Genomic DNA, 25,847 nt, shown 5'->3' with positions numbered 1-25,847 from the left:
AACCCCCTCCTCCTGCTGCTGCTCTGTCTTTTCCTGGATTCTTAAGCCCTAGAAACCCAAGTCCCTGCTGGACTTGTTGCTAGTTAGCTGACCTCGGCAGGCATTTCTATTTAGCTGGCACTGTCTAGAAAGAGTGGTCTTGCCAAGTGTGGAGGTCCATACTTGTAATTCTAACACTGTGGTGGCTGAGGTAGGACCGAGAGCCATACAGTGAGACTGTCTCAAGAAACCCAAGACAAAACAGCTCCAGCCCTACCCCCACCCCTCCCCAGTCCCACCCACTCCCAGATCCACCCCAGTGCCCTGTGATGGCTCCCTTCCACGCCGCATCCATGCTCACAGGATGACGAGCACATTGTCTTGGAGCCGGGAGACCTGTTTCCCCCCTTCTCTCCACCGCCATCTCCCCGGGGAGAAGTAAAGAAAGGACCACAGAACCCACAGCAACACCGGCTCTTCCGGGTCCTGGAGACGCCCGTGATCGACAACATCAGGTAGCTTTGTCACTCTCCTTGTCCTGCTGTCTTCTCCTCTAGTGACAAGGAAGGAGCCTCGTCCATTCCCGGTCCTGCCAATTACAGGCAGCTCCTCGGCCTATTGTGTGAGCATTTTTAATGGAAGGAATGCCTGTGTCAGATCCCCTTTCTCAGGGCACTGTGTGGGCCAGGCAGGGACCAAGGCTGACTAGGGAATGACAGGACCTGGAGGTGTTTGGTCCAGGAGGCTTGTCCAGGAGGAAGGCCCCGAACCCTTTCGAGCTGTCACTGTCAGGCATCCTCTTCAAGAGAGCCTGAGGGTTGCCTCTTTTACAGATGGTGCCTGGACACAGCCCTGTCCCGCCCGGTCACTGCTCTGGACAATGAAAGGTTCACAGTACAGTCGGTGATGCTTCACTACGCTGTGCCGGTGGTCCTGGTGTGTGGGGCTGCAGGGTGGGGGAGAGGGCAGACATGGGTGAGCTGCAGGGCCAGCCCAGGCAAGAGCTTGTGTAGACGTGTGTGAACCAGCAGTGTGAGTGGCAAAGGAAGTGCCTACAGCTCAGGGCCTCCCTGGGGAAGGCATTAAGACGGTGCCCATCCTGTGCCCACAGGCTGGCTTTCTCATCACCAATGCCCTGCGCTTCATGTTCAAGGCACCTGGGGTCACTTCCTGGCAGTACACCCTTCTCCAGCTCCAGGCAAGGATGGTCCTCTCCTCCCTGCTGTGCCGTTCTGTCCTATTCCTCCCTTGGGTTTTGCCTCCCTTCCTTTCGGCTCCCCAGAAGGGAATAGCTTTCTTTCTCCCTGGGCATGGCTGTGTAGCAGGGCACCCCTCCCCCTCTTCCCCACGCTGGTCCTCAGGATCCCTGGGTCTGTTTCGCTCTCTCAGGTGAACGGCATGTTGCCCATCCTCCCTCTGCTCTTCCCGGTCCTCTGGGTCCTGGCTACCGCCTGTGGAGAAGCTCGTGTCCTGGCCCAAATGAGCAAGGCTTCCCCCAGCTCCTTGGTAGGTTGTCCCCGAGCATCCAGAGGACAGTGGCAGGAACAGAAACAGTTAACGGGCTGTGCCAGGAAGTGGGGCACGGGGCCAGTTGTTCCGTGTTCGTAGCATGCTGAGGTTGTGGGAAGCTCGTTGTGGGTCAGGGTACTTCTCTGTTATCAGCTGGGTTCCAGGCCAGGCCTAGGTGTGGGTTCCATCCATGGGGAGTTGGGATTGCCTGATGCTCTTTACCAGAGAGGGTCAGGAGCCTCACACATGCGTGATGATAGATAGATGTCTTTCTGAAGGCAGGTTTTCCCTCACTGACGCTCACCCTGTCTCTGCAGCTAGCCAAGTTCTCAGAGGACACTCTCAGCAGCTATACTGAAGCTGTCTCCTCTCAGGTAAACTGCTGAGGTAGAGATCTTCCTCTAGGGCCCCGCAGGCATGAAGTACTGTGTTCTCCTTGGATCTCTGTGATTCTGTTTGTGGTCTTGATCCTCCACTCACTTTATCCATGTTGGGCATGACCTAGACCTGAACCTATATTAATATCTTGTCCTGGAACCCCACTTCCCAGCATACCCCTGGACTTTCTTGATCTGGGCCCTATATAGGCAGGCAGTCTCCAGGGAAATAATGCTGAGCCCCAAATAGCCTCACAGACTGTCTTGTTTCCCACCAGGAAATGCTGCGCTGCATTTGGGCTCACTTTCTGAGGGTGATCCAAGGCACATCGCCAACCCTGAGCCACAGTGCCAGTCTGCTACACAGCTTGGGCTCTGTTACGGTGAGGAGGCTCTGCTGGGTCTGGATTGTTTGTCTCTCCTATATGTGGCACTTAGACTAATACTGAGTCTTTTTCTAATCCTGCTTCTCTCCCTACAGGTACTGTGCTGTGTAGACAAACAGGGGATCTTATCATGGCCAAATCCCAGCCCGGAGACTGTGCTCTTTTTCAGCGGGAAGGTGGAGCCCCCTCACAGCAGCCACGAGGACCTCACAGACGACCTGTCTACCCGCTCCTTCTGCCATCCCGAGGTGGAGGAGGAGGTACGACCAGCTCTCACGGGGTCAGGTTGGGCTGCTTAGCCTCAGAGGCAGGCCTGTGGCCTTGGGAGAGAGGTTTAGGAAGAAAGAGGGGCTCGGGATTCCTGGCGGCTTCTCCTGCCTGCCTAAGAAGAAGGATAAGTGACCAGGCGTGGCATGGGGCTTTAATCCCAGCACTCAGGAGGCAGAGGCAGGCAGATTTCTGAGTTCGAGGCCAGCCTGGTCTACAGACTGATTTTCAGGACAGCGCTACACAGAGAAACCCTGTCTCGGAAAAAAAAAAAAAAAAAACAAACCCAAAACCAAAACCAAAACAAAACAAAACAAAAAATTAAATAAAATAGGAAGGTTAAGACAGTAAGAAGCCAAGAACCGCCCTACATGCCTCCTGGTTTCAGGTAGCCATGGGACTCTGGCCCCAGCCTGTGCTCCTGTTCTCCTCAGCCCCATGAACGCGATGCCCTCCTTGCTGGCTCCCTGAACAATACCCTGCACCTTTCCAACGAGCAGGAGCGCAGTGACTGGCCTGGTGATGGCCCCAAGCCCTCTGAGCCCCACCCTCATCACAAAGGACATGGCCGCAGCAAACACCCGTCTGGGTCCAACGTGAGCTTCAGCAGGGGCACTGAAGGTGGAGAGGAAGAGCCCGGCAAGGTGAGAGGAGGAGACAGGGTAGAGAAGCCACTGGGTCTGTCACAGGCCTTTCTGCCTCCCTGCCAAGGGAAAAGAAAAAAGCTCAGCTTCAGCCTTTGCAAGAGTCCTGTGCAGCCCCTCTTCCTGTAGCTTCATGCCTGGGCAGCAGGAGGACCCTGAGGTTTGACCCAAGGCTTCTCTGTGTCTGGCTTTGTCCCCGTCCCGTTCTTCCCCAGGATAGCAGCCTCCTAGTTAGGATCTTCCAGACACAGAGAGTTGTAAGTCCTGGTCAGGTGTCATCCCTGGTTAACACAGAACCTTTGTCCCCTCCCTGTATGAGCACTGCCAGGCTCGTTGGATGTAGGTCCTATTGTCAATCTTAACCAAAGGCCTGAGATAATCGGTACAGGTCCTAAATAGAAGTCGGAGGCCACGGTGAGGCTCTCAGCAGTCACAGGAGAGTGTGGGCACCAGCCCCCTTCTGAGGATGGTAGGCCATCTTGTGAAGCTAGTTCTGGGCCTGCATGGGTATCAGAGCCTTCCCCCACTTCCTCCCAGCCTAGGGCTTCACTTCCCTCACATTTCCTCTAGGCCCAGCCCGGGACAGAGGGTGATCCCTATGAGGCCGAGGACTTCGTGTGTGACTACCACTTGGAGATGCTGAGCCTGTCCCAAGACCAACAGAACCCCTCCTGCATCCAGTTTGATGACTCCAACTGGCAGCTCCACCTCACCTCCCTCAAGCCTCTGGGCCTCAACGTGCTGCTGAATCTGTGCAACGCCAGCGTCACCGAGCGCCTGTGCCGCTTCTCCGACCACCTGTGCAACATCGCCCTGCAGGAGAGCCACAGCGCCGTGCTGCCCGTGCACGTGCCCTGGGGCCTCTGCGAGCTGGCCCGGCTCATCGGTAAGGCACTGTGGTGTCGGGGCGGGGCCACCTGAGTGACAGCTGGCCTTTCAGAGCGGGCCTGCCTCTGACTGTCCCTGAATTGACATTCTCTCGCTATGAACATTGGCCACGCTTAGCTTTCTAGTCTGGCAAGATAAGTGATTGTTGGGTACAGAGCCGTGAGGAGCAGTGTGAGGTGGCCGGCAGGGGAGGGGGACCCTGAGTGCTGTCCTCCTCCTCAGGCTTCACTCCGGGGGCCAAGGAGCTCTTCAAGCAGGAGAACCACCTGGCGCTCTACCGCCTCCCCAGCGCCGAGACCGTGAAGGAGACGTCACTGGGGCGGCCCTCCTGTGTCACCAAGCGGCGCCCCCCGCTCAGCCACATGATCAGCCTCTTCATCAAGGACACTGCCACCAGTAAGCCTCACTTCGGCTCAGCTGGCATCTAGACACACCTTCCAAGGCTTGGTGTGCGGGAGACGGTACCCCGTCCCATGTACTCGGGAGGGAGGTTGACTCAGGTGACCACTAGGCCGCTCTTCAAGTCCTCGAATGTGGTGGGGACTGGGTTGAGAGGCCAGAGTCTCAGAGAATGGGCCTCTCCAAAGGACACGGCTTATAGGGCCACGTTCCTATTCCGCCAGTGTCCCACAGTGGCTCTCTGACCAGTACCTTTGTATCCTCTGTATGGATGGGCTGTAGTGTGCTAGGTCAGAGGGAGGCAGGAGATGGTGTTGGCCTCATGGGATCCATTCCCTATCACAGGCACAGAGCAGATGCTGTCCCACGGCAGTGCCGACGTGGTCATGGAGGCTTGCACAGACTTCTGGGATGGCGCTGACATCTATCCTCTGTCGGGTTCAGACAGGTGAGGGAGAGGCCTGACTGCTTTGCTCGCCCCTCTGATGGTCGCGGGCCTCTCAAGACCACTCAGCTTGCTCCTCCCCTACTTCTCTGACAGAAAGAAAGTGCTGGATTTCTACCAGCGAGCCTGCCTGTCCGGCTACTGCTCTGCCTTTGCCTACAAGCCCATGAACTGCACGCTGTCCTCTCAGCTCAACGGCAAGTGCATCGAGCTGGTGCAGGTGCCCGGCCAGAGCAGCATCTTCACCACGTGCGAGCTGCCCAGCACCATACCCATCAAGCCAAACATCCGCCGCAGCAGCTGGAGCTCTGATGGTACTGTGAACTTCCGTCCGTCCGTCTCAGTGGGAATGACACGGGGTTTCCCAGGGCTGAGAAGCCCAGGGGCTAATGGGCTTCAGAGGGTCACTCAGCAGACAGTGCCATGGGCAGTCACGGGAATCGGGGTGCCAGTGTAGCACTCACTAGCTGGTGATACGGGAAATTCTTCAGTCTCTCCTCATCTAAAACTAGGTGCTTCCTTTCCCTTCCTCGTGGGTTAATGCATATAAAAGTGTTTTCTTAGAAAGCTGTCAAATGACATTAGATACAAACCCAAATCCAGTCTGTTAGAACACAGGGACCTAGACTAAGCCACACTCCCAAGCACACATATTTGGCCATGTCTTACGAGCCTAGGAGACCATGCGCCGAATGTGGGACCAGCCACCTAGCCCTGGAGCAGGGCCGTGCTCAGCCCAGCTCCCCGGGGGTCTGGTCACCTCACTGATGAGTACTTCTCCTTGTCTTCTCTCTTATGTGCGTTGGCTCTTATGTATCCCGGCTCTATGTGCACCTGTGTGGCTGTGTGTGTGTGTGTGTGTGGTCCCCTGGGGCCCTTTGATTTGGGTGCGGCCTCCATGTGTGTGGCCCTGGGCTGCCTCCTGGAATCTGCTGGTTCCTCCATGTCCTGACTGGGCTGTGTCCTGGTTGTCTTGCCACATGCCGGCTGGCTTTTGTGTCTTGTGCCTGCCTGAAGAAGGGATCGGGGAGGTGCTGGAGAAGGAAGACTGCATGCAGGCCCTGAGCGGTCAGATCTTCATGGGCATGGTGTCCTCCCAGTACCAGGCCCGGCTGGACATCGTGCGCCTCATTGATGGGCTGGTCAACGCCTGCATCCGCTTTGTCTACTTCTCTTTGGAGGATGAGCTCAGGAGCAAGGTGGGGAGAGCCTTCCTGTTTGTCCCTCCCGCCCCACCTCACCCCCTGATCTCTGTGCGGTGTTCTTCTCACTGACTTCTGCTTTTGCAGGTGTTTGCAGAAAAGATGGGCCTGGAGACAGGCTGGAACTGCCACATATCCCTCACGCCCAATGGCGACATGCCTGGCTCTGAGATCCCTCCTTCCAGCCCCAGCCATGCCGGCTCGCTCCATGATGACCTGAATCAGGGTGAGGGCAAAGGCTTGTCAGGGACGGAGCGAGTGGAAAGATTCGCTTGTTGGGAAGTATGAGCAGAAACGTACATAGATCTCTTCTGTAAGCACAGTCCCTCAGGAAATAGCCCCGCGTCCCTGTGGGCAGTGACTCTGGGCTGTTACAGGTAGAAAGCCGGAGGAAGAGGCTGTGTACCGTTTGCAGGGCATGGGTCAGCTTTCCAGGAGGCTGGCCCCAGGTGAGGATCGGCTGCTTTCCTCCCCACAGTGTCCCGAGACGATGCAGAAGGGCTCCTCCTCTTAGAGGAGGAGGGTCACTCAGACCTCATCAGCTTCCAGCCCACGGACAGTGATATCCCCAGCTTCCTGGAGGACTGCAACCGGGTATGATGGTGGGCTCTGTCCCGTGTCCCTGAAGTGGGCTGACCTGATTCAGAAAGAGAATGGCAGGAGGTGGAGGAGGAAGAGGAGGAGGAGGAGGAAGAGGAGGTGATGGTGGCGGTGGTGGCAGGAGAGGTGATTTTTCTGCTCCCTCTCGAGTCTGCTGACATCTCTGCTTCCTCCAGGCCAAGCTTCCCCGGGGCATCCACCAGGTGCGGCCCCACCTTCAGAACATCGACAATGTACCGCTGCTGGTGCCCCTGTTCACCGACTGCACCCCTGATAGTGAGTACTGCGCCCTTCCCCGCCCCTGCAGAGTGGACTGGAGGAATCTGGGCTGGAACTGGCAGGGCATCCAGTGGGGCGGTGCTGTGGGCGTTTCAGGAAGCCCACCGTGAGCGCTCCTGTGCTCCTGCTGCGGGCTGGACCTGCTCCTGAGGGCTGTGCTCGTCCCTTTGTCCCCTATGGACCTGTGGGGTTCTGCTAGTGCCTGCACAGGGCCCCGTTTGACCGACTCCGTGACCCTTCCTGCCCACAGCCATGTGTGAGATGATAAAAATCATGCAGGAGTATGGGGAGGTGACCTGCTGCCTGGGCAGCTCGGCCAATCTGCGGAACAGCGGCCTCTTCCTCCAGAGCGATGTCAGGTCAGGGAGAGACACCGGGACTGTGGGCCAAGCTCTCAGACCACGGGTGGACAGGCCTGTGTGTAGCTAGGGGCTTGCCTTGGCTCAGACCCTGGGACGGGTCTGCTGGGGGAAGAGGGATGGGATGCTCCCATCTGGTGGACCGTTGAGAGTCTAGTTCACGGGTGGGTTTCCCTCCACTGAGCAGCATTGCCCTGGATCCCTTGTACCCGTCCCGCTGCTCCTGGGAGACCTTTGGCTACGCCACCAGCACCACCATGGCCCAGGCCTCGGACGGCCTCTCTCCCCTGCAGCTCTCGGGGCAGCTCAACAGCCTGCCTTGCTCCCTGACCTTTCGCCAGGAAGAAACCATCAGCATCATCCGGCTCATTGAGCAGGTGGGTCTCAGGAGGTATCGGGGGCTGTCCTGCAGGCAGAACATGACAGTTCTGGGCCTCATGCTTCCTGCCTGTCTGGCCTGTGTGGGAGGGACAAGTGGATCTCCCCAAGGCCCTAGAATCTGACTCTGCTCCCTTCTCATGAGAGCACTAAGGGCATGTGGCTCCTTGCTGAGGCTCGCTGGAGGCCGCAGAGGAGCCAGGCTGGGGTCGTAATCGTCCTCTTGTCCTTAGGCTCGGCATGCCGCGTATGGCATCCGGAAGTGCTTCCTCTTCCTGTTGCAGTGCCAGCTGACCCTTGTGGTCATTCAGGTGAGCCAGGTTCTGTACAGGCACTGCCCCTCCTCGTAAGGAAGGGACAGTTGAGAGTCTGAGGAGTCTGGGGGTGCAGGATAGTCACGAACCTCTGTGTATACCTCGGCTTTTGAGATGACCCCACTTGTAGAAGTGTTCTCTTGTTCCTGGTCCTCTAGGTCAAGATGTTGGGTCTCTTGGGCCAGGGCATGGCGGGTTGCCTTGGGGTCGACAAATTCGGTGACATTTTCTTTCCTACTTTAGTTCCTTTCTTGTCTGGTCCAGCTTCCACCGCTCCTGAGTACCACAGACATCTTATGGCTGTCCTGCTTTTGTTACCCTCTGCTCAGGTGAGAGACCTTAAAGCCCCTCTGTGCCCTGCTGGTGAGCTTGGGGTCTCAGCGGGTATCCCATGGGGCTCAGGGCTCACCTCTGGCGCAAGGAGGCACTGATGCAAGGCCCTTTGTCTTACCTCTCCTCACGACTGGACTTTATCTCACTGCCAAGACTCCCTGTAGGTGTTCCCTTTGAGAGTTGGGAGACAGGTGGTAACCTCTGTCCCTTTACCCACACTTAATTTCAGCATCTCTCTATTGGGAAAACCACCACATAGCTCCATCATGTCTATGGCAACAGGCAAAAACCTTCAGTCCATTCCTAAGAAGGTAAGCAAGGCAGACCCTGATCACAGGGCTTCTCCAAGGGGCCAAGCCCTGGGGCTGGGAGTAGGCCTAACCTGGAAGATTCTGCAGAGGTCAGCCATCTGAGAATCCATGGCCCAAACTAAGAAAGAACCTTGCTGGGGATGGGGCCTTATCCCCCAAGGCGTGCCTACTTCCTCGCTAAACAGTTAGAGAAGATGAGCAGGCACCAGGCCTGCCCTGTATGAGTGACCGTGTTTGCTCCCATCTGCCACAGACACAGCACTACTTCCTGCTCTGCTTCCTGCTCAAGTTCAGCCTCACCATCAGCTCGTGCCTCGTCTGCTTTGGCTTCACACTGCAGAGCTTCTGTGACAGTGCCCGGGCCCGCAACCTCACCAACTGCTCCTCCGTCATGCTACGCAGGTGGGTCTTAGGGATCCGCCCTCCCAGTGCCTCCCCGCCCTGGGGGCCCTTAGGAGGCCAAGCCTTTATCCTCCTTTGGCAGCAATGACGACAGAGCTCCAGCCTGGTTCGAGGATTTCGCCAATGGGTTGCTGTCAGCTCAGAAGCTCACAGCTGCCCTGATTGTTCTGCACACCGGTAAGGACTCTGCCTCACGGGGAGGCCTCAGGGTGGGAAGCAAGACTCTGGGAAGCCTTGACACCCTGTTGGCCAATCTTTCTAGTCTTTATCTCCATCACCCACGTACACCGCACCAAGCCTCTGTGGAGAAAGAGCCCCTTGACAAACCTCTGGTGGGCAGTGACCGTGCCTGTGGTGTGAGTAGCATTCTAGGGGGGCTGCGGGACAGTGCTGCGGTCACAGGTGGGAGGAAGACAGGGAAAGCAGGGCTCACACAGGGCTGTTTTCTTCCACAGGCTGCTCGGTCAGGTGGTCCAGACCGTGGTGGATCTACAGCTGTGGACACACAGGGACTCACGTGTCCATTTTGGCCTAGAAGATGTGCCCCTGCTAACGTGGCTCCTGGGCTGCCTGTCCCTGGTCCTTGTGGTGGTCACCAATGAGATTGTAAAGCTACATGAGATTCGGTAAGCCTGTGGCGCCACTGGGCTGCCTGTCTCCTAAACCTGTCACCTCAGTGTCACCACCCTGCTCAGTCCTCTGGTCTGAAGGTCTGCGCCAGCCTGTTTGTTTTCCTGGCACTGGATTGAGCTAGCTCCTGTGATAACTCCACCCTTGGCTTTAGGCCTGGCACTCTTTACTAAGTAACCTAGATAGGCCTTGATCTCGTAATCCTCCTGCCTCAGCCTTCAAATAGCTAGAATTACAGGCCTGAGCCACCAGGCCAAGTTGTCAACTGTATCTTAATCTATTTCGCCAGGGTCCGTGTCCGCTACCAGAAGCGCCAGAAGCTGCAGTTTGAGACTAAGCTGGGCATGAACTCTCCCTTCTGAGCCAGTGGCCCGGTGGCCACAGCTGCCCAGCTTCCCGGGACCTGAGCCAGACCTGCTGGGAAGTTGGTGTCATGAACGTTTATGCCTCGTGACATCAGAGGCTCAGCTGTGTGCACTGAGACCGCCGTCTTCCTGACTCGGGCTCTTCATGAAGAAGCCAACGGGTTGTAGCCGTGGTCTGACAGGACCGCACTGGCTCTTCCCTGGCCTTGCCAGGGCACTCTTGAATGTATGACCTCAGGCCCTTGGTAAAGGGATCCTTAGTCCCCTCCCCTGGGCTCCCTCTCTTAGGGGTCCCCTCACTTGGCCCCCTCTGCGGCAGCCTCAGTCTTTGTTGGAGCGCAGTGGCTGCTGCTGTACGAGATGCTGTGTCCTCCCGCCACATCTTCCCGGGCAAGGGCCGGCTGCAGTCAGGACCTCCAGGCTTGAAGATGGGAAGGGCCCGCCTCACCCTGGGGCCCCCTGTCAGCTGACCATAAATCCTCCACAGAGGACCCTGCCCAGGCACCCGTGTGGCCCCTGTGCTTGTTCTGGGAGACATTTTTTACTTTTTTTTTTTTTTTTTTTACTGGAAAATGAGCCTTTGGGGGAATGAATGTCAACTGGTTTATATTAAAATTGTAAATTACTTAAAAAACACCCTATGGTGCATCCATGAAACAGCCAGGAAAGGCTCCCCTCCCAAGGCTGGCAGCTCTCGGCACTGCACTGATGTGTGCCCCAGGTCTGGGTCAGGGGCTATCCTAGATCTAGAGATCTGCTGCACAGATGCAAACGCAGCCCGGTCACGTGGAACGACTCTTTCATTGATGTTAGTTGGGGGAAAGAGGTTAATAGTTACAGACCAACTGGGTCCTCCAGCAGGAGGTGGGTAGACGGTTCTTCTGTGGCCCGAAGACCTTCCCCTACTGCATCCTCTCAGGCAGTTAATAGATAGAATAAATTCCATTTAAAATATATGCATTTCTCTCTGCTTGAAAAATATTATATACAGTCGTTAGAGTCTGGATACTGGGAATCTGTTCCTCTCATTGGCCCTGATCCTGGCCAGCACTGCCTCCCAGTGTGGGATGGCCAGACTGGAACAGAAGACAAGGGTCCTGGCGGGAAGGCAGGCCTCTGCTGTGCCTTTACATCTCCTGTGTACACTTGCACGGAGGGGACTGGCCAAGCACACAGCCTCAGAGCCCTAGGGTATCTCAGTGGTGACCAGACAAATTCCCAGACCACAGGGACTTTACACAAGGCAAGGAGGTGCATCCCCAGATCACTGTCACCACCTCCTCCTAGAGGAGAATGTTCCTACGAGGGTCCCTGTTCAGGGGCCTTAGCTGTACAGTCAGCTGCGCACGGGAAGGCTTTGCTCTCACACAGCTGAGGCCCTCAGTCAGGTTCTGACAAGTCCTCTGGCCTCTGTGTGACTGCCAGCCACTGCTTGGAGCCATAGGAGGCCTCTGCTGTGGAAGGATATGCCAGCCTCGCCGAGCCTCTGCCTGTTTCTTGTGTGGCAGAGGCGTCTTCCACGCTGGGCCCCAGGCGGTGAACACAGGCAGGTGGAGAGTCACAGGCCAAGGTTTGCTCAGTCCAGCATGGCATCCAGCTGGTCAGCCAGGGCATCAAACATGGTGCTGATGTCATCCAGAATGTGCTTGGTAGACGTCCCTGTGGGACTACATCAAGGGAAAAGTTTGATGAGATGGGCCAGTGGGTCTGCAGCCCGCTGCACTCCTGTCTGCTGCCAAACACTGTGTACCTCCCGTTTACAACCTTCCAGCGGCAGGAGTTACCCAAATCAGTGCGCCTGTAAAGTGACAGTCACCAGGAACCTCTGTAGGCCACTCTAAAACCTAGGTCCCTCTGAAGCCTCTGTAGCCCTAGATGCTGCATGCTGTGAGTCCTTCCAGTGCTCCCAGGCACGGTCCTCCCGGCCTCCTCCTCCCCCCCCCCCCCCCCCCCCCGCACCCAGCTCACCCGTCTCCTTCCTCAGTGTGGATGCTCTTCTCAGCTGCCCTCAGTGCAGCTTCCAAGGATGAGCTGGTCTGCTCCAGTTTCTGCTGGGCCCGACCTGGACACACAGGCCCAGTATTCTCCGGCCTCGGAGGGGGGACAGGGCGGGGGCCGAGCCGGGGAGCCAGCTTTGGGCCAGAAAATGCCAGCTGAGTGCAGGCCACAGACACAGGCTTGGGAGCTGTTCCTTCAGAGACAAAAGGTTCCATGTGACTGGGCCCTGAGCCCGCACAGGGCCTTCCCTCTGCAGGCCTCACTTCTTACCTGCTCCAGGCACTTTGAGGAGGGCGGCGGTGGGTGCGGGAGGCTCCGTCTCCATGTTCGGCCTACTGCCTGTGGAGTTTTCCAGAGTTGGTGTAGCACAGAGCCCTGGGTGCCCAGGGGGCTGAGTCATGGAGCTGAGAGAAGGGGCTGGAGTTCCTTGAGATGAAAGGCTGCTGGGCTCAGCCCGTGGAGGGTTAGAGGAAGCCGAGGGCGAGTCACAGGGGGCCTGGGCCTGGGCGGCCAGGGGAGCGGAGGGGCTAGGGGTATCACTGCCCACGACCCCGAAGGCCAACAGTGCAGTCTGGAGTGGCTCTCTCTCCTTGCATCTGGGCCTGCGTTTCACAGTATCTGACTCTGTGAGGTTGAAGTCAAGGCCGGGGGGCACAGGTGTCTCCCGGGGAGGGGGGACAGATGGCTTCGGCCGCTGCTTGATGGTCAGGTTCCCCTCCTCTGCGAATGGCAGTCCTTCCCCTGAGCTGCCCCGAGATGGGGGTGTGCCCTCAGGGCCAGGTTCCTCTTCTTCTGTGTCCGACACGGGGCCAGTCGGCGCAGAAGGACCAGGGGACTCTGAGGGGCCAGCTGGTTCGCTCAGTGTTCTCCTCCGGGGCCCCGCGGCCCCTTCCTTGGGCCCTGAGGTCCTGTCTAGGGAAGGTGGCTCGGCGGAGCCAGAGACAGAACTGAGGCGCTTGGGGGGTGGGGGTGGGGGACCTTTACGCCGGGCACGGAGGGCAAAGGACTGGCTCCGGGGGGTCCCTCGGGTTGGGGTCAGGCTAGGACTCGTCCGGGCAAGGGTGCTGCGCCCCGGTCTCCGTGTAAGTGTGGCGTAACTGCCCAAGGCACTGCCCACCGGCCCGTCGGCCTCCCCTTCGGCCTCCCCTTCAGCAGGGCCAGGGCGGCTCAGGCTGTGAGAGCGGCGTTTCGGCCGAGGTGGGTCTGGGGGAGCGGCAGGAGAGCCAGCCAAGTAGGAGAAGGCCCGGGGAGCGCCAGGCGGAGGGGCTGGGGCTGGGCTAGCCGGTCCGCTCTGTGGACACATGAAGACATAAGGGGCGGGTCCTTGGCCAGGGGGTGGAGAGCACAGCTTAGAGGGGCGCTCGGTGCCCTCCGGAAGGTTCCTCTCTTGTGGGGTGCTGGGGTCACCAACACTGGGCTGGGCAACAGGCTGTTCCTGTGAGTGACCAGAGCCCCGTGAGCGTGCGCCAATGCTCTCCTGGCTGGGAGACCGGGCCGGGGGAAGGGGTAGTGGTTCTGGGCCACCCCCTGCCATAGCAGCCTGGAGCTCTGGGCTCAGCTCACTGCCCTGGAAGGTTTTGAGGCGAGGGCCGGCCGCGGCTGGGCCTTCCCCGTTCTCCAGGCCTTCGATGGCCATCAGCTCCGGCCCCCTGGTCATCCTGCGCCCGCCTTCGCCTAGAGCTTCGCCGTGCAGCAGGCCCCGCCGAAGCTCTGTGAGCCGTTTTACCCCGAGCATAAGCTTCTTCTGATGTCCTGGAAGGAGAGGTGGGATCGGAGGGGTTAGCTGGGCCTAGGCCGGGTCCTCCCGTTTGCTCTGGATAGACGACGACTCCCCTTTCCCTTCTCCCAGGGATGCCCGAGGGATGCGGGGGCAGGGGCGGCCAGGGGCCCTCACATGGTCCTCACCGAGCTTGTTCACGCCTATCTCCTGCAGCTCCTCCCAGGTGAGATCTGCCACAAGGCCCATGGAGTCATAGCCACTGCTCACCAGCTGCTTGTGGTACTGGGGCAGCCCCAGTGCACACAGCCACTCCAGCAGGTCCACCTGGAGGAGTGCCACCATCAAACCAGATTCGCCCCATGCCAGAAAGGAAGCATCACCCCCACCCTTCTGAAAGCCGCAGCTCCGAGTGAGAGTCAGAGGCCCCGCCCGGAACACCTGCTCACCGGGATATAGTTGGGCAGCCACTCAGCGATGCTGAGCTGGGCAATCTCTGAGGCGATCTTCTTCCTGTGCCCAGGCTTGGTCACCCCGATGGCCGTCAGATCCTGTTACACAGGGCACGGGCATCAGGGCCGTCCTCTGCCCGCTAGGACGTCTCGCCTCACCCGCTGTAGTACCTACCTCAGGTGTCATCCGACTGATGGTCGGCACATCATAGCCAGCCTGTAGGAAGTGGGCAGTGTAGCCCTCTAGCTGGAATTCACTTAGCCAGTTATAAATGGCCTGTGCATCCTGAGGTAGGGCGTGAGATAGGGTGGAAAAGTCAGCAGAGAAAGGGCCCGCCCATTGGCCTGCCCCCTCCCTCCCCGAGAGCCAGGTCTAAGTGGATACGAAAGCCTTCCACTTTGTGCCAAGACCTGACATGTATCTCCCGTGGAAACCTCACCTTCCCTTCCAGCAGCTGTTCTGGTCTCACATCCTGGGTGAAGATCTCCCCAGAGCGGTAACCAGCCAGAGGGCGGTGGCTCAGGTTGTCTTCAGGGAAGGGGACAAATGGTCTCAGAAGGGGTTGGAAGAGGGATGGGCGGGGCAAGCCCTCACCGCCACCATCCCCACCTGTACTGCCCAAGCTAATGCCACCCTGTTGACCCTTCTCACCTGCTGGGGTCGGGGCATGCAGGCCTGGCAGCCCCTGGTCCTCACTGGCAGAGGGCAGTGGCTGGAGACGGAATAAGAGCTTGCTCAGTGCGTCAGAAACTGACAGTGGCGGCCCCCAAACAGGCCCAGTACCTCCCTCCTACCTGAGCGTTTTCAATCAGGAGGCTGGTGCCATGGCCATTGGTGCCCTCAGAGCTCTGCCCGCTGCCAGCGCTGCGGATGCTGCCCACACTACCCTCGCTGCCCACGCTATTTCTGTCACCTGCTGCGGGGGTGGGGATTTGGGGGGGGGGCACAAGCACAAAGGTCAGAGTTGACACTGTTAACAGCTGACTGGCAACTTGCCAGCGCCCAGTGACCCAACCAGTGCCTTCTGGGAAGGACGTACCTGGACTGTCTGGGCTGAGGCCCACCCGAGGGAGCTGGCCGTAGGTGAGAGACGGCAGGGGGTCATCAGCTGAGGGCTGTGACATCCGGGAGAAGCTTGGCCGCAGCATGGTGGGTGCAGAGGGGAGACGGGCCACAGGGATGCCCACCCGCTTGCTGACCACCTCGACGATGCCTGGCGGGAAGTAGCCGACCCGGTCTGTGCCCCTTTGACTTTCATGGATGTGACCCTTCCAGCGGCCATCAGGATGCTGTTCAAGCACCTGTCGCGATGGCATGGACAGAAAGGACAGTCACTCTATATCAAGCAAGTGGCGTGACTGTCTCTGTAGTAACAGTCCAGCAGGACTGGCCCATCTCTCCTCCTCATGGTGCATACTTCTACCCAAGCCAGCCCAGTGTCCTTGTACCACAGGGCATAAGGACAACACTCTAGCTCCGCTCTACTGTTTACTAGGTATGTGACCTGGTGACTCCATCTAATATCTCTGTCTCTCTGTGTCTCTGTGTCTCTGTCTCTCTCTCTCTCTCCTTAGTTATTTAATGTGTGTGAGTGCACTGTTGCTGTCTTCAGACATACCAGAAGGGGGGCATCAGATTCCATTACAAGCCAGGCGGTGGTGGCGCACACCTGTAATCCCAGCACTCTGGGAGGCAGAGGCAGGCAGATTTCTGAATTCGAGGCCAGCCTGGTCTACAGAGTGAGTTCCAGGACAGCCAGGGCTACACAGAGAAACCCTGTCTCGGAAAAAAAAAAAAAAAACACCAAATCCAGATTCCATTACAGATAGTTGTGAGCCACCATGTGGTTGCTGGGAATTGAACTCAGGACCTCTGGAAGAGTAGTCAGTGCTCTTAACTGCTGAGCCATCTCTCCAGCCCCCCTATTTAATTTCTCTAAGCCACAACTTTGTCATCCCTTTTAAAAAAATGCTAATAAAAACTATGTACCCTAGAGTTGGAAATGATCACCTGAAAGAGTAATATTGAGACTTATCTCAGCTTGCTAACACAGTATTATGCCCAAGTAAGTCATTGCAATTGCTGGTCTTCTAAAGGAATGTCTGTGTGGGGGCCCCTCACCGTGATGACATCTCCTGCCCGGACATTGAGAGCAGTGGGGTCATGAAGGTTCCAGAAATCCTTAAGCGCTCGGACCTTCAAGATCCCCGAAGCCTCTGAGGGAGGGGATGAGCAGATGTCAGTTATGAACGCCTCAGCTGACGCTCCGCCACGCGGACTCTCCGCCACGCTCCGGGACCTGTCGGGCCTTCTTTCTCTGGCAGCCCCTAGCTAGGGCTTCTTCCCACTCACCCCGCAGTAGCTGCTTGATTTCCCGGCTGGCCTGGGAGGTGGTGAACTGATTCACGATGTCCAGCGCCGTCTGGTTATACGTGTTCCGGATATTCACGTCCACGCCTCCCTGGGGTACATGGCGGCACACAAGAGGACATCTCAAGAATTTTGCTTGGCATTTCTCCTCTAATGCTCCCAAACACCAAGTAGACGCTTTCAGGTCTCAGATGAGAAGCATGAAGTCTCAAACATCAGGTCAAGAATGAGCCAGGAGGAGGTGAACTAAGCCAGATGGGTGAGCACTCCGGCTATACGCCCTTAGCACCACACAGAAGTGAGACCCACAAAACACCGTGGCCTTCCCTGTGGCCCTCAGCACGGTACGTTACAGCAGGCCCTCCGTGCCCACACCCACCTCCAGTAGCAGCCGCACCACCTCGGTTTTGCCGTAGAGCGCAGCCTCGTGAAGTGCGGTGCCCGTCTTGGTCTGGCGGTTGATCTCAATACCAGCTTTCAAGAGCTGCCTGTGGAGGGCAGGAGTTGTGAGGCAGATGGATAGGGGAAGAAGGGCATTGCGAGGGGTGTGGGGACAGGGACCCTGGAAGCCAGATAGAAAGAGCAACAGTGGACTGCAGAGACAACACGGTGAAGTGCGCGCTGCTCTCAGAGAGCCCTTCAACTCCACAGCCCACAACCATGGCAGCGCCAGCTCTGCTGTCTCTGCAGGTAACCGCACTCGGGCACACGTACATATCCCAACACATGTATGTATACCATTTGTGTGCACATATTCCCCACAGAACACATGTGTCACTCGTGTGCACCCCCCACAGAACACATGTCACTCCTGTGTACCACTCGCAGAACACACGTGTCATTCACATGCACATATCCCCCACAGAACACATGTATCACTCATGTGCACATACTCCCTCCCCCCCAACACATATATGTGCATGATTTTTAAAAAAATAGCAAGGAGGCACTGATGAGAATCTAACGGTCCCACAGGCTGAGGTTGAGGAAGTGGGGCGGCCCCTTGGGGTACCTGATGACTTCTCTGTGGCCATTCTTGGCAGCCAGGTGCAGGGGTGTGGTGTAGTTGGGGTCACATGGGTCCTTTGCCTCTCCCTCCAGCAGGGCCACACACAAGTGGCTGTTCAAAAGCAGCTGGGCCACCTGCAGGATGCGGCACCCAGTTAGAGCCTCCTCCAAAGACTAACCAGAATCTAGCCCCCAGCACCCTGGGTGGCTGTGGGCCTCACCTTGAGCCGCCCAAATTCACAGGCTAGGTCTAGGGGTGTCTTCTTCAACTTGTTGACTAGGCATGGGTTAGACTGGTGCTGGAGAAGCATCTCTGACTGCAAGGGAGAGCTATGTCACGGAAGCTGCCCACCAGACCCTGGCCCCTGGCCCCCATAGCCCCTCAGGCGGGCTCGCTTACCACCTCATAATGCCCGTACTGTGCTGCCAGGTGCAGAGGGATCTGACCGTCTAGCGAGGCAGCATTGACGGCCGCCGAAGCTCGTAGCAGCAGTCTCACAGGCTCCAGCCGGCCCTGCCAGGCTGCGTAGTGGAGGGGCCGCATGCCTGACAGGAGGGAGAGGTTCTGAGAGGGGTCATGGGGATTTAAATAGGGAATGAAGCCGCCCCGGGTGGGAGGGGGCGACATCAGAGTTCTCACTGTGCCCACCCCAGACGATCAGGCAATCCAGGCGCGGTGCTAAAACCTCTCTTGAGCATCCTTATCTAAATAATGGGGAATCTGAATTACTGATTTCCCTGAATTACTGAGTACTGAAGTACTTTCTTAGAAGGAAGCCATTCACAATCTGAGAGAAGCAACCCAAAACCCCTGTAAGTGTGTTCTAACTAACAGGGTTGATTTCTGGCCACAGAGGTCTCAGTAGGGGCCCTGCGCTCCCCCACCTCACGCGATGCACTGAGCTCTCTCACCATTGCTGTCCTTGATGTCCACGGTGGCTTGAGCCTCCAGGAGCAAGGCTATGAGCTCCAGGCTGCCCCCCAAGGCAGCATGATGGAGAGCAGAGAATCTGGCAATGGGGGACACGACATAGGGGGTGTCGATGACTAGTCTTCCACCCCCAAACTCATTCTGGGGGCCGGCAGTGATGAGTTACTCGCCCCCCCCATGCCTGCCAGCCCTGCCGTGGGAGCGCACAGTGGCGCACAGTGGCCGGGCCACGGCATGAAAGGACTCAGTGTCTCGGCTGAGAGGCTCATTTGTCTAACATCCCCCACCCGGCCTGCCCAGGGGAGGGGGCCGTGGGAGCAGAGGCCTGAGGGCTCCTACCCTCCAGGGAGAAAAGGGGCCCAGGAAGAATCTGACCCAAGGGGGGCCCTTCTCTTACTCAGCGCTAACTCCACAGGCAGGTGGGTGGGCAGGACCCCCTCCCTCTGGCCCTACACAGGCAGGACCCAGAGCTCTAGGCAAACACACTTGGAGGACTGAGGAACAGACTGTGGAGCCCGGGGCTTTCCTTTTACCCGTCCCAGGACTCTGCTCCCTCCCCAGCAGCACATACCCATCAGCATCCTGGTAGTTGATGTTCAGTCTCTTCGTGGAGCCGAGGAGCTCTGGGGAGTCAGGGTAAAGGGGGCATCAGGGCGCATGCCCTGCCTACCAACTGGCCTTGCCCAGACACACTCCCACTACCCATCTCCAAGGACCCAACAGACCTTTCGGTGGACAAAAAAGCACCTGCCCCATGACCCTTTAGGATCCTGTGCCCCGGCTTGAGGGCACCCAGCACTCTTAAGAAGCCAGGGCAGCAGCCGGCCTGCCAGCCTTCCCCAAAACCCCTGCCCAGCTTGTTTATAGAGCCAAAGGGGGGTGGGAAGGGGTATCAGCCTGACATGCCTTCAATAGGGCAGGCCCACGGGGTGCATGGTTAGCATTCCTGCCTGAATGGGGGAGAGTCATACTGTCCAATTGGGCCAAGGGGAGCAGGCGTGCAGAGAAGGGCGGGGCTTAAGTATTCAAGGGCAGAGGGAAGGCTGATGAAGCTGGGCTCCGAGCACCCCAGAGTTGGACCTGGTGGGCGAGACCATATGGGATATACCGACACTAGCCCCAGTTCTGTGGGCCAGCCCTACCAATTTGTGCAGGTCGTTTAACCTATAGGACATCGTCTCCCCCTTGAAAACAGGCTGATCCTAGGATCTACCTCCTAGAAGTTGCCAGAACAGTGTTTGTCCCTTGTGAGTATGGAATACAGACAATAACCACTGGGCATTCCTTACATGTTGGCCACCACACTGGGGCACCACACCCAAACTCTCCTGGGATTTCCACTAAGCCACCTGCCAACTTGAGACCCACGAGCTCTGACTGGGCTCTTCTGGCCTCATCAGAGAGCCCGGGCACTGTCTCCCCGGGACAGGATACATACGGGTGAGAGCCCAGGAGCAGCCTGACCACGTTGGTCCTTGAGGTATTGGGAGAGGAGAAGCCTTGTTACAGGCCGCCCCTGCCTCCTGCTGGAACCCACCCTGCCGGGAAGGAGGGGGCCAAGCTCCGCCCAGGCTGGGCAGGGTGCCAAACCTGCTGGTCCAGGCCTGCCCCCCAGGCCCTGGTGGGCCCCCAAATACCCCAGCAGCCTGGGAAAGGAACGGCCTCATTCCAATCAGGGTGGGAAGCAAGGGATGGGGCGGGAGGAGACTGATACACACGGGGTGGAGCTGAGGGCCTCTACTCCTAACAGGTAAATACAGAAAAGGTGGGGCAGCTGGTGCGCGCGCGCGCGCGCGCGCGCGTGTGTGTGTGTGTGTGTGTGTGTGTGTGTGTATGTGTAGGGGCCGCTGGGAGGAAGCACAGACCTCCCAGCCTCCCCCTCATGCTCTCTGACAGTTCTTGTAACGCAGAACCATTTGGGGGGGGGGGGGGGAACGACTGGAGCAGAAGCAGGAAGTGCACGGCTCAGAGGCTGCTCTGCCTTTCCCGGGCGCATGACCTTGGCCACCAAGGTGCCTCTCTAAGCCTCAGCACAGACAACAAGGTCCCAAGAGAAGAGAGCCATCGTCCTTCAGGGAGCCTTTCCTTCACTGGGCTGTCCACTCGGGAGTCTGGGATAGGGCAGCTGGGTGGCTGAATGTGTCCTCTCTAGGGAGGGGTTGACAATGTGACAGGAGGAGCACAGGAACAGGGGCAGGGCCAGATAGGTGGCTCTGTTCTTTCCAGAACAATAGCCGGAAAGGTGGTGGAGGAGAGGCCCAGAAACTGGGCTGGGGACCCTGGCGGGAGGGAGGGCGGAGGGTCCCAGTTCCTGGCAGTGGCTCCAGGCGCTTCCGCTGTGGCATAACTGTTCTTCCCCAGCTGGGTTCTGGGGCTGGAAGGATCACCCCTGTCTCAGGCCCGAGCAAAGGATGTGAGTTCAGCTGGTCACCTCAGACCATCCATTTCCTCTGGCCAAGGAAGGAGACCTCAGAAAAAGGAGATGGATGGGGAGGGGCAGAGGGGAGGGGCGAGTCCCACGTGACAGCACCCCTCCCAGGCGCAGGCTCCTGAAGAGGACCTGGGTGGGGGAGTGTGTCCTGTGGATGTCAGGAGGCTAAAGGAAAGAAGCATTAGCTAGAGGCTTCCAGTCAGCACAGCAAGAGGAAAAGTGGGCCCTGATTCCTCCCTTCCGATGGTTTACTTTGCTACACAGGGTCCCTTCATTCCTCTCCAAGATCATCCACGGAGCCCCAGACTTTCTCGAAGTTTTAATTGGGGGGACTCTAGGCCTTTAGAACAACCCCTTGGTGATTCTGATAAGATCAGGGCTGGAGAGATGGCTCAGCAGTTAAGAGCACTGACTGCTCTTCCAGAGGTCCTGAGTTCAAATCCCAGCAACCACATGGCGGCTCACAACCATCTATAATGGGGTCTAATGCCTTCTTCTGGTGTGTCTGAAGACAGCAACAGTGACAGTGTACTCACATATATAAATAAATAAATCTTAAAAAAAAAAAGATGATTCTGATATGAACAGGACACCAGTAAAGATTACCAAGGGAACGCGGAGGAGAGCATAAGGGTTTATTTCTCATCTGACCCCAGGGCTGTGTGACCTTGGGCACGTCACGAACCTCTGTGTCACTTGCCTTATCTGCATAATGGATCTGACAGGATGCAAGGGGTTACAATGTTTCATAAACTCCAAGGTTTACAAAGGTCACCCGGGACCTCATCTTTGTCACCAGCCTCTCTGGTGTCAGAGGACAAAGAAGGGAGGTACAGTGTGGGGGATTTCATAAGAAGGCTTGGGCCTCTTATCCTGTGTCCACCTGTACGCTATATAAGTGAATCTCCACCTTGGGCTGAGGGAAGAAACTTGATCCCCTAGAGACTCTGCCATTGGATACAGAAGACCTTTTTTGGACCCTACGCACCTAGCTGTGAGGTTCCCGCCATCAGCCAACCCCTCCTTCTACCCTCCAGTGGGCCTCACTCTCTGAGGCAGCCAGGACTGTGAGGCCAGCGGCAGTGTGACCAAGGCCCCACCGGGCAGGTGGCCAAAAGCAACAGAGAGGTGAGGGGGAGGAGGGTGGCTTCACATTTAGACCTTCAGGCCCTCTCCCTGCGACGACCAACTGACGGTTGGCGGCTTCAGGACCTTCCTTCCGTCTGGCTTCCCTCACTCACTTCCCAGGGACACAAGGACCCAGGGGCACAGCTCCACCTCATACCTAGGTCTCCGCCCTGCTGTGCAGGTGGGTGCACGCCATTACCATCTTTCCTTTGGCACTGAGCACACTTAGGTGTAGGTGGGGATAAGATGTCTTCAAGCAGCCTGGGGAGTCGTATGTACAAGACCCAGGTGTGTCTTGGGAGTTAAAACCCCAGTGTTCCCTCCAGAGGAGACCCTCTCCTTGGCAGATACTTTATCTCTAGAGGAGGCAGGGAACCTTAAACCTGCTGGTTTAAGACCTGGGAAGACAAGCTTCAAGGTCTGGAAAACCTCAGCGAGCTTGCCCTTAAATGCAGAGGTCTATGTTCCTGGGGCAGGTGTGCTGTTACCACAGAGGATCCTAAGAGATGGGGCTAAGTGGCCATTCCTGCCTGTCAGGGATACAGTCCTCGGGGCTGTGGAAACCGCTAGAACAGAACGTTACCTTTGGCTACACAGGCCCAAGGAACACAAACAGATGAGCCCGGGAGAAAAGAGCTTTAGTAACGGGGTCGCGGTGTTGCGATTTCCTGGGAAACAGGGACTATGCCACCAGGGGACGGTAAAGTGACTTGTGTGGCAAGTTCGAGGTCTGGGGTTCTAAGCCTCACGGAACCCCAAACCAACCACCACCACTAGAAACCCAACCACTGCTTCCGAAGAGGTTTTAGAGACATCCTCCTGAAGTGCAGACATAAATACAGTCTGCGGATGGAGTTGGGGTGGTTAGGCACTTTCCAGACCCCACAGCTGGAAGAGCAAACCCACCTCCTAACAGGCGACCTCAAAGGCTAGCACACTGGTTGGCTTTGCTCTCTGGGCCAGAGCTTAGGACACGGCCTGGCATACAATGAACAATAAATGCAGAAGCCGAGCGGGTTTCAATGCGGTCACTTTGTCGGCCAGGGCTCCGTGGCCCAGAGCTGTTAAGTGACTTGCCGGGACACACAGAGCAAGAAGGAAGCCTTTTCCCTCCCTGGCTCTCTTATACAGAAGCACTTCTTGTCTACAACAAGCACAGTCCTTCTTCCTCAAGTCTGCAAATCAAAGTGAGCCTCCCCTGCCACCTCCCCCGCCCTCCCCCCAGCCTCTCTCTGTGGCCTCAGTACTCAGAGCAGGGCCTCAGCTGGATGGCCACCCCACCAAGGACTCACTTGTTCTTGCAGCCTTCACTTTAGCCACCAGTTTCTGCACGCAGGGCACGTCTCCATTCTTGACAGCAAGGATGAGGTCCTGTTCACGACCCATTCTGACTGCTGGGCCAGGCTCTGGGCTTCAGAGTCCAGGAAGAAGCAAGGGACAGACAGGCCCAGTCAAGTGTCAGTTCGCCATGCCTCAATGCTCTGGAGGACTCCTGGTCCTGGGGGAACACGTCTGGTGTCTCAGGCAATGGGCTCCTTGTCAGGCAGAGATAGAGTCCCTCAAAGTTCTCTGGGAGCTGCCACCACAGGCAGGAAAGCCGGTCCCTGGTGGGGTGGTGGCTGTGTGGAAATCTGGCCCCAGATCAGCCTGTAGCTTCCGACAGCGGTGGAATGGGCTGGGACTGGGCCCGCCAATCTTCCTGGGTTAGCTCAGAAGCACCAATGCCCACCCAGAGAGCAGTCAGCAGTCACCTCTGGCATGAAGCAGCAGCCATGGACAAGTCCTGGGGGTCTGGAAAAGATACACATCCTCTGGTGAAAAGCTGGGTTACAGCCAGGAACCAGGACAGAGAAGATGAGCAAGAGGGAGCCTCTAGGGAGCCCCAAATCACCCCAGATGCCCTGGGGGTTACAGAGGGAGGGAGCCTGAGCCACTCAGGGAGAGGAGGAAGTTGCAGTATTTAAGGGAAAGATATCATGCAAAGGGGATAGGGACAGAATTCAAGGAGGGAGAGGCTGGGTTGCCTATGCCCTGCGGCCCTGGGCAGCACCTCAACCTTGGGCAGGAGGGGCCCTGGCAGCAGGAGACACTGGGGTAGGCAGGGCCAGCAGCCCATTCTCCACAGCCCCGGGCTCTGACACCCACAGACAACAGGCGGGGCCAGGAGGTAGGGCCTGGGAGAGTGGCACAGGCAGATGGCTGGGGTCACTCCCGGACCAAGGTGTCTGCAGCACAGTCCTCACTACCAGGTCCCTGGAGGGTGGACGGGGTGTTATGTCCCTCACTTTCTGGGGGAGATCTACCTGTGGGATAGGATAGATCCACAGCACCTGTTGCTAACCCTCCCTCGCTGCTTCTGTGGTGGGAGGGAGCAGCTAGGTAGAGACCCCGGACAGAGAGCTTGGACAGGCTAGCCAACTACCTACCAAGTCTGAACCCGAAGCGCCAACGCACTTCCCGCACAAAACCATAGTCAGTTCCTCAGTGGCGGTGATTTTGTTGCCAAACTGTTGTGGCATGAGACTCGTGCAGGCCTGGGGCCCAGGTGGGGAACCACTCACTCCTCGTTAAGTTCCAAGCCCAAGCCGGAGGGCGCTCCCCCTCAAAGCCCGCGACCCGCGCGGGGAGCGAGTGCTCCTGGCAGTGCCTGGGGTCGGCTGGCTCCCCCGCCCCTTGGAATGCCCCTCTTAGCGCCGCGCAGCTCCCCGCAGCCAAGCCCAGCTACGGCCGACCCCGGGAACAAAGCGGCAAGAGGGACCCGGAGAGTCTAGAGTCCGAGGGATAGATAGAGGAGAACGAAAAGGGGGGCTCCAGGAAGGCGGAAGGAGCAGAGAGATGGAGGAGTCCGCCGATCAGACAAGAAAAGTTAGTTTGCGTCTACTCTCAAGGGTCTGACCCCTGGCCCGGGCTCCCCCGCAATCTCACCTCTCCCGGCCGCCCCGCCGGGGGTCCTGCTGGCTGTGCTCAGTCTCAGGCACTCTGGACTCTGGCTCCCACTGTCCCCCGCAACCCCTTTCTCCTCCTTTCCAAGGCCGGCTCGGCGCCTCCCGCAGGAAATCCCGCCCCTCCCCCGTCCCTCCCGCCGGATCGGGAGCTGGAGACCGTCCGGGCCGCACAGTTGGATTGTCAATCAGCACCCTGGTTCCCGCCCCATCTTCACTAGGCCCCGCCCCCCGCCAGCCAGTCCAGATCCGAGCCACTGGTTGTATCAGCGCATGCGCGCAGGTGAAGCTGCTTGGGGCTGCAAAGTGGCGGGGTAGATGAGGCTTTGTGCCGCTGTGTCCTGTCTGGGGATCCCGAGGGAGCTGGGCTCTGGTCTAGACCAAAAGATGGGGTGTGAATGTATAGACGAGAAAATAGGATGTTTTGACAACCTGAAGGACCCCCACTAGGGGCGGGGATCACTTCCTCTTCGCCCCATCCTTTCCCGGGTTGCCCGCAGCGACCTTCGTCCACGCTGAGACCCATAGCTGCTGGCTGGAGCAACGATGCCACCTAGTGGTGCGCGTCAGAGCGACCCAGGATGTCACGGCGGGGACCCCAGCCTTGAGGAGGTGTTTTCCGGAGGCTGGGGTGGCGATTCAGCACCAGTGTGAGCCGGACAGCGCCTCCACCCCTGGCCTTTGAACCCTGCAGCAGAACCCCTAAGAAAGGATTTTTTTGGGGGGAGAAGGGAGCCCACAGTGAAGGAACTCCGAAAGTCTCTGGACCACTCCTCACATTCCCATATGACCTTCAGTTTCC

At 57.9% G+C, this 25,847-nt stretch overlaps 2 protein-coding genes across 6 annotated transcripts in view; one reads left to right on the top strand and one right to left on the bottom strand.

The window, feature by feature from the left end:
* Positions 1 to 11,023, top strand: part of Tmem94 (transmembrane protein 94) — a 33,821-nt gene extending 22,798 nt beyond the window's left edge. Inside the window, exons 7-32 of one of the 4 annotated variants that reach the window (XM_052197960.1) lie at positions 343 to 494; positions 813 to 915; positions 1,091 to 1,177; positions 1,369 to 1,485; positions 1,806 to 1,862; positions 2,144 to 2,248; positions 2,347 to 2,511; positions 3,019 to 3,162; positions 3,733 to 4,048; positions 4,273 to 4,446; positions 4,795 to 4,897; positions 4,991 to 5,208; positions 5,912 to 6,093; positions 6,184 to 6,322; positions 6,575 to 6,690; positions 6,873 to 6,972; positions 7,226 to 7,334; positions 7,522 to 7,711; positions 7,946 to 8,023; positions 8,270 to 8,355; positions 8,589 to 8,670; positions 8,924 to 9,072; positions 9,155 to 9,249; positions 9,335 to 9,428; positions 9,528 to 9,698; positions 9,992 to 11,023. In XM_052197960.1, coding sequence (XP_052053920.1) covers positions 343 to 494; positions 813 to 915; positions 1,091 to 1,177; positions 1,369 to 1,485; positions 1,806 to 1,862; positions 2,144 to 2,248; positions 2,347 to 2,511; positions 3,019 to 3,162; positions 3,733 to 4,048; positions 4,273 to 4,446; positions 4,795 to 4,897; positions 4,991 to 5,208; positions 5,912 to 6,093; positions 6,184 to 6,322; positions 6,575 to 6,690; positions 6,873 to 6,972; positions 7,226 to 7,334; positions 7,522 to 7,711; positions 7,946 to 8,023; positions 8,270 to 8,355; positions 8,589 to 8,670; positions 8,924 to 9,072; positions 9,155 to 9,249; positions 9,335 to 9,428; positions 9,528 to 9,698; positions 9,992 to 10,064 — 3,405 coding nt within the window. In that variant the 3' untranslated portion in view covers positions 10,065 to 11,023. Of the gene's footprint in view, positions 1 to 342; positions 495 to 812; positions 916 to 1,090; positions 1,178 to 1,368; positions 1,486 to 1,805; positions 1,863 to 2,143; positions 2,249 to 2,346; positions 2,512 to 2,910; positions 3,163 to 3,732; positions 4,049 to 4,272; positions 4,447 to 4,794; positions 4,898 to 4,990; positions 5,209 to 5,911; positions 6,094 to 6,183; positions 6,323 to 6,574; positions 6,691 to 6,872; positions 6,973 to 7,225; positions 7,335 to 7,521; positions 7,712 to 7,945; positions 8,024 to 8,269; positions 8,356 to 8,588; positions 8,671 to 8,923; positions 9,073 to 9,154; positions 9,250 to 9,334; positions 9,429 to 9,527; positions 9,699 to 9,991 lie in introns of all 4 variants that reach the window. The other 3 variants (XM_052197959.1, XM_052197958.1, XM_052197957.1) reach the window with 3 other exon arrangements.
* Caskin2 (CASK interacting protein 2) lies at positions 10,605 to 25,142 on the bottom strand. Of its 2 annotated transcripts, none has more exons than XM_052197961.1 (20): positions 25,029 to 25,142; positions 23,396 to 23,894; positions 19,116 to 19,167; positions 18,526 to 18,623; positions 18,014 to 18,159; positions 17,835 to 17,930; positions 17,618 to 17,748; positions 16,985 to 17,093; positions 16,588 to 16,696; positions 16,357 to 16,451; positions 15,275 to 15,536; positions 15,030 to 15,151; positions 14,887 to 14,947; positions 14,675 to 14,763; positions 14,410 to 14,520; positions 14,232 to 14,333; positions 13,971 to 14,109; positions 12,336 to 13,817; positions 12,036 to 12,258; positions 10,605 to 11,734 (listed from the first exon to the last, which is right to left on the bottom strand). In XM_052197961.1, the coding sequence occupies exons 2-20, from the start codon at positions 23,487 to 23,489 to the stop codon at positions 11,644 to 11,646; spliced, it is 3,612 nt and encodes a 1,203-aa protein (XP_052053921.1). In that variant the 5' UTR covers positions 23,490 to 23,894; positions 25,029 to 25,142; the 3' UTR covers positions 10,605 to 11,643. The 2 variants fall into 2 exon arrangements, with proteins under 2 accessions (XP_052053921.1, XP_052053922.1); XM_052197962.1 differs by having other exon boundaries at positions 15,030 to 15,148.
* Positions 25,143 to 25,847: the final 705 nt, after the last annotated feature.

Source organism: Apodemus sylvaticus, chromosome 10, assembly GCF_947179515.1.
Source record: "Apodemus sylvaticus chromosome 10, mApoSyl1.1, whole genome shotgun sequence".
NCBI lineage: Eukaryota > Metazoa > Chordata > Mammalia > Rodentia > Muridae > Apodemus > Apodemus sylvaticus.
This window is presented reverse-complemented; position numbering and strand designations above follow the sequence as displayed.